The 6,000-nt window shown below is 38.8% G+C and overlaps 1 protein-coding gene across 1 annotated transcript; it reads right to left on the bottom strand.

Moving 5' to 3' along the window:
* Window positions 1-872: 872 nt before the first annotated feature.
* On the bottom strand, window positions 873-5,889 carry LOC113330920 (F-box/kelch-repeat protein At3g23880-like). Its single transcript, XM_026577712.1, has 2 exons — window positions 4,930-5,889; window positions 873-947 (listed from the first exon to the last, which is right to left on the bottom strand). Exons 1-2 carry the CDS (start codon window positions 5,821-5,823, stop codon window positions 873-875), a joined length of 969 nt encoding a protein of 322 aa, XP_026433497.1. The 5' UTR covers window positions 5,824-5,889.
* Between the last annotated feature and the right edge of the window lie 111 nt (window positions 5,890-6,000).

Here is a 6,000-nt window from a genome sequence, read left to right as displayed (position 1 = left end):
TGGTTTCCTAGTATGAGTCAGTTTCCTAATCCAAGGAGGCCAAGACTTGGGAACCAAGTTTGTGACTCCTATATAAGGAGGTCTAGGCTAAGTGTTTTACTCATGGAATCCTCAGTGTAAATCTCGTAGAGATGTGAGAGATTAATCCCACCTATTGAGGTGGTTATGTGAGAGACCTAATGGAGGAAGGAGTACACCATTATGGTGCTTATGGGATACTTATCGATGTTGGAAGATATGTCGTTATGGAGTATTCATATGGAGATGTTGGTAAGACATCTTGTTGAGGAGAAGATCATCTTGGTGGTGCTGGATTAGATTATTGGTGTTGAGCTAAAGGCGTCCATGATAATCCATATCAGGGTGTGCAGAGAAGGTCATCTCGTTGTGGTAAATAATGTGGTAAACGTTATCTCGTATGGGTGAAGACGCTACTTTGGATCTTATAGAGTGCTTGTGAGAGTTCTTCTGTTCGGTCACGTTATGGTGAGTCGATGGGTTGATTAGTCAATCAGTTATGTAATTCTCAGTGGTGATTCTATAATGAATAAAGAGGTCGTAACCGTTTGGTGGATGTAGACAATATTACACACTTGTGTATATTGTTGAACCACCTTAAATTCGTGAGCACTTTTGTTGCTTAGTTTATGGCTTGCATTTATGTGGTTCTCTTTCTCTTCTTCTTATCCTAGATCATAGTAAGGCTCATGGAGCAATCCGAGAGATCAAGTGTTTCTTGTTAGCTAATATGTTTCCGCAAGATTAGCACGTAGATGGCTCTGAACCCCAACAAATAATTGTGCCTTATATTGAGAGCCTAGTGTCACTTAGCTCCTAAAAGCTGCTTATATATAGGAATCAGATCGTCGAAATCAGGCTCCTTCGATAAAAAGCTTTGGCCAACTATAGTGTTTGCCCACAAGGGAAATATTCGCCCTCCTACTTGTCTGTAAGTAGTGCTCGAAATAAAATTTGAGGGAGCCAACATCCCCCACTGGCCAACTGGTTTCCCAAATAAGCTCTTACAAATTCTGCTTTCCTATTCGACAATTTCCTATTCCCAACCACGAGCAAAACCCTCACGTATATAAGTAACGGCACAAGCCACAGTAAACCTCAATTACCTCAAAGCAACCTCCCCCTCTAGAAGTGATAAAGGAAGAGTCATTCATCATGCCAAGTCTGCCAGAAGAAATCATTTTCGATATTATTTCGTTCTTACCGGTGAAATCCATCTTAAGATTCAGGTGTGTATGCAAAAACTGGTGTTATAAGTTATTCAGAGACCCTAAGTTTTTTAAACTGCATCTCGATCATGCCACTGGAAACAATAAGTTTTTTTTCGCTTTTAACAAAGACCGTATCACCCCATGTACTCAGTTAATTTGTGCTTGTCATCATCGGCACAGCATAATGAGTCTGTTGTTGGGATAGATTCACCATTCTCATTAGAATATATTTGTTCTAATACTTACGGCTCTTGTAACGGTTTAATTTTGATGCACAATCCATGGAAATACCCCGGGTGTTATCATATGGAACCCATCTACAAAAGAAATTAAGGAAATACCAAAACCAGTACCACTAACTGTATCGGTTATGGTGCTAAGCCTGTGAGTATCAATGGAGTTCTTTACTGGATTGGATCTTAACCCGGCGATAGAGTAGTTATATTTTCTTTTGATATGGCAAAAAAACACTTTTTATGAAGTCCCAGTCAATCCAGAACTACAAGAATAACCTGGCTATGATGTCCGATGCTTTGTCAACGGATCATATAGATCAGTATCCAGTGGGGAATATAGTTTTTTTGGCATTTTTCGTGGATATCTTTCTGTAGTTCTACAATGTGGTGAACTTGATTCCGCAAGCAACAACGATACTGATATTTCGATATGGGTAATGAAGGAATACGGAGTGAAAGAATCTTGGAGTAAAAAGTTCACCATTACCAAACAAACACTGGAAAGATCCATTCAAGTTGAAAGTTCTGAATATTTCCATGAATGGTGTGGTTTTATTTTTGAAAGATAAGACCTCACTTGTTCTGTATGAGCCAAAGAGTGAAACAACTATAGAGTTATGAATATCAGTGGTCTCTCGGAAGATTGGACTCATGTAGAGACGTATGTCGAGAGCCTTACTTCACTCAATTCGGGCACCTATTTGCATCTACAGTATTGAATAACAAATCTTAATTAGTTTTCTGGTCTCGTCCTCCTGTGCTACACGAACCTGAAGCTATTCTTATTTATGGCTATTTTTCAGGTGACTGGTTGTGGTCGTGGTGCCACCTAGAGGGGGTTAAAGTCTTGTTTCTTGGGTTTTTTTGGTTTCGTTTCATTGTCCTGTTTTTTTTATGGTCAAGCATTTGCAATTAATCCTTTTAATTATGGCAATGTTCTTGTTTTGCACAAAGTTACTTACAAAGTTCGGATTCATGAAAAACTCTATATATGCAGCACAAAGCTACTAACAATATTCAAACATATGCCATTATCCAATATTGATCGGGATGTATTTTATGGTGTACAGTCTTTATTTGAAAGCAACTCCATGCAGTGTCGGAAATATCAAAGCTGTGCAGAAACGGGATATTTTCAGTTCTTGCTTAATATAAGTCACTGTTGGTGATTGAAAATCTTTATTCATTTCAGAATCAGTTAATGGTGGATTCAGTGCCTGCGATTTTGATTAATAGCTATGGTCACTTGCTTTGACCTTGTCATCTTTTATAGAAGAGTTTAATCAGAGATGATTGTTATTCGTCAATCGAAGAAGAAAATTGAGAGAGGGAAAAAACGGAAATGTAGTCTGATTCAGGTTGTTGTTTTGTTTTTAGTTTTGAGCTAGATTTATGTTAGTGGGCTATGTTATCAAAGGCGCCCTGGGCGCTCACCTAGGCGCGCCAAAAAAAGGTGCCAAGACACGCCAAACTTCTTTTTTTCTGCGAGGAGATGGGCTTGGCGCCTCGCCCAGCCCCTAATACTTTGCAGTTTGCATTCCTCAAACCAAAATAATGCAGCCCCAATAACAGGATTCTTAAAGATTCTTGATTATGAAATTGATATATACCTCCTTCATAACATACTCTTTCCTTTACATTAAATTACTCTCAGTAAGTCGCCCCAGCTGTTTACATCCCAACCACCCATTACAACAAAGATTAACTAATTAACTATAGTAACCATAATTAATACTACAAATTAGTATCGACTAACATGGAACCTGATAAGGGCACAGACCTCCCATAAGACAGGTACATTATCCCATCTCTTTCAGAACATCCTTGTCCTCGAGGATGAGGGAGAAACAGAAGTCAGGTGTCAAAGAGAACGCCAAGCTCAGCAATCAAAGTACCATGCTAACAGACCTGACCAAAATCTTTTTTTTCCTGACACCAGGAATGTAGTCAGTCAAAATAGTTGCAACAGTTGCTGCATATGAGAACTGAATGTTAAGGCCAATAGACCCGTCTTTGTGTCCCACCCTTGTCACAAGGCATCCAGTCCCTTCATTGGTTGGTGCCAGAAACCTCATAAAGAATACTGTCTCTCCTCCCATGACAGGAGCTAGTTAACCCCATAAGAAAGAACACTACGAAAGGAGATTTCATTTTCTACACTTCGCAAGTCATATGATGACTGCGTACAAGAGCTGTTTTAACTGAAGCGTAAACAATCTGAATTTCTACCACTCTTTCATTGAACTTGAGCTTGTTAAAACTAACTTCCTCTCGAACAATAAAGGCTTTTATTTCTATAGGGCACAGGAGTAAGCAACGGACAGTCCACAGTAAACCTGTAACTAAAGATTTCTAATATCTTATAAGAATTGTGAGACTCACCATAAGAGAAAAATCATGGAACTGCATAAAATCACCATCTGAATTCGAGACTTGAAGCCATTGGGTAGACAATCGATAAAAACAAACATCACCATCAGGCCATAGCTGCAACAACTAATGAACAGAAGCATGAAGATACACGTGAAGGAACCCATGAGAGTTCACAGTTGAAATGTAAATGTTGAATGGAAGTGGCTTTCAGCATTGAGCCCCGAGATTGAAAACCCAACAGTGAAAATAACACAGAAAATTCTTTCTTTGCATTCCACTTCCACACAAGGATCACCAGTGCTACCACCTTAAAGAAATCCGCCTGCCATATCCACAACCAACACCACAGCATACACGGCGTGCACCATATCCACCACCGCCAACAGAACATTTTTGCTCAACATCTCTGTGAAAGCACGGGAAATCACAAATGAAAAGTGTGGATTTGAAGAAACATACAAAGAAAGGGTTTCTACTGAGTAACCAGAAAAATAACTAAATTGCAAAACACCTACTTTAGGATGGTACTAAAAGCTACCGGCATTGGATTTGCAAATCAATCAAATTTGGTCATGTTACATTAAACTAAAAATCTGTCTGCTAAAAAACTACAAAATTCTGCCATCGTAGACGCTTAATCCCATGAACAACGAAAGCAATACAAAACCATCATAAACCTATTAATATCTTTCTATTCATCTTCTTTGATCTTAACTGCTAGATTAATAACCTTAAAAAGATTAGAGCAAGTACAAGATGTAATGAATTTACCTCCATTTTTGTCAATCAGGCTTCTTAGCATAAGTACCCGAGTTTAGCGAAACCAGGCTCTCGACATAACTCTCAGGATGAGCCATCATCATAGTAATACCACGGTGTCCAATTGTGTTTTCTTGGAAAAAACTACTCACCTGTCCAACTCTATCGTTCTTCGGGTCACATAAAACAAAACCGTCACAGGCATACATCAGAATCTCACCATTTTCAAGTGACAGCATCGGCGTATAAAGAAAAAGATATCTGGAAACTGTTTCCTGAGTGGTGGTGAATAGTTTTGTCCAAGATTCTCTCACTCCATACTCCTGCATTACCCATACTTCAGCTCTGACCATCTTCTCATCGATTAATACTAAACTAAGACACTCATCCAAAACTCCTACCTGCTTGAACGATTTCGAGTTGCCATCTTTTGGATGCACTATACATGGCAATGCCACATCCATGAGTTTCTCATTACTAACATCAAAAGACACTATACAATCAGAGTTAACCTGACTGAACATACTGCCTATCCAGTGAAGAGCTCCATTAAGAAAAACACCACGAAGGGCTATCTCATGTGGGTACATGTAAGCGAAGGTAAGAACAGTTTTTGACAAATGCAATCCAAATGTATATACCTCGACTTTACAGCAATCAGATTTTTCATAATCCCCAATTCTTACCATCTTATAATCTCCGGTTTTGGCATCAAAACCAAACCCAGCTCTAGAAACTTGCTTGGGGTTGATATGAAAATCACAATGTTGTATTTCCCTATATTCCCGGGTTGTCGGGTTCCAAATACAAATACTAGTGTTTGTATCCATTAGAATACCAAAGCAAATGAGACCATTACAAGCACCCAAAATCCTAATTTCCATACCTTCCTTGTATTCAAATGGGTAATCAATCAGAACAACTTTTTCAGCTATATAGTCACATGATAAATCTGGTGATGATGATATTGAAGCATGATCAATTGAGTACAGCAGAGGCTTACCAGTAACAGATTCCTTATCAGTGAACATCAACTTATGATTCTTCTTATTCTGGATACTTAGATGAAGATGATCATTGATAAATCTAGGGCAAGAAATTAGATTAAGCCAGAGTTTACAAACACACTTACAAGTTAATACTGATTTTGCTGGTAATTTTACAAGGATTTCAGATTGAATCTCCTCCGGAAGACTTGAGAATGCGGCGGCGGCGGCGGCTACCATCTCCTTCTTCTTCAGGGAAATTTTCTAGGGATTTTAATTTTGAAAAGAGGGAAGATTTGATCGCATTTCAATTTGTTCTCTTCTCGGATGTAGTAGTGAATCAATACATTTTGTAGGCGATTGTAGGCAACGATGTTAAACTTTGGCCCATGGGCCTCAAAGTCATAGCTCTCTTTT

Source organism: Papaver somniferum, unplaced genomic scaffold (genome assembly GCF_003573695.1).
Source record: "Papaver somniferum cultivar HN1 unplaced genomic scaffold, ASM357369v1 unplaced-scaffold_12, whole genome shotgun sequence".
In the NCBI taxonomy this organism is placed as follows: Eukaryota; Viridiplantae; Streptophyta; class Magnoliopsida; order Ranunculales; family Papaveraceae; genus Papaver; species Papaver somniferum.
The sequence above is the reverse complement of the archived record's forward strand: the minus strand, read 5'-3'. Positions and strand labels throughout refer to the sequence as shown.

Coding starts and splice junctions, on each gene's coding strand:
- LOC113330920 (XM_026577712.1), bottom strand. CDS start 5,823: ATGGTAGCCGCCGCCGCCGCCGCATTCTCAAGTCTTCCGGAGGAGATT. Junction 948..4,929: donor TGGTCAGAGCTGAAGTATGG/GTAATGCAGGAG, acceptor CACTACTTACAG/ACAAGTAGGAGGGCGAATAT.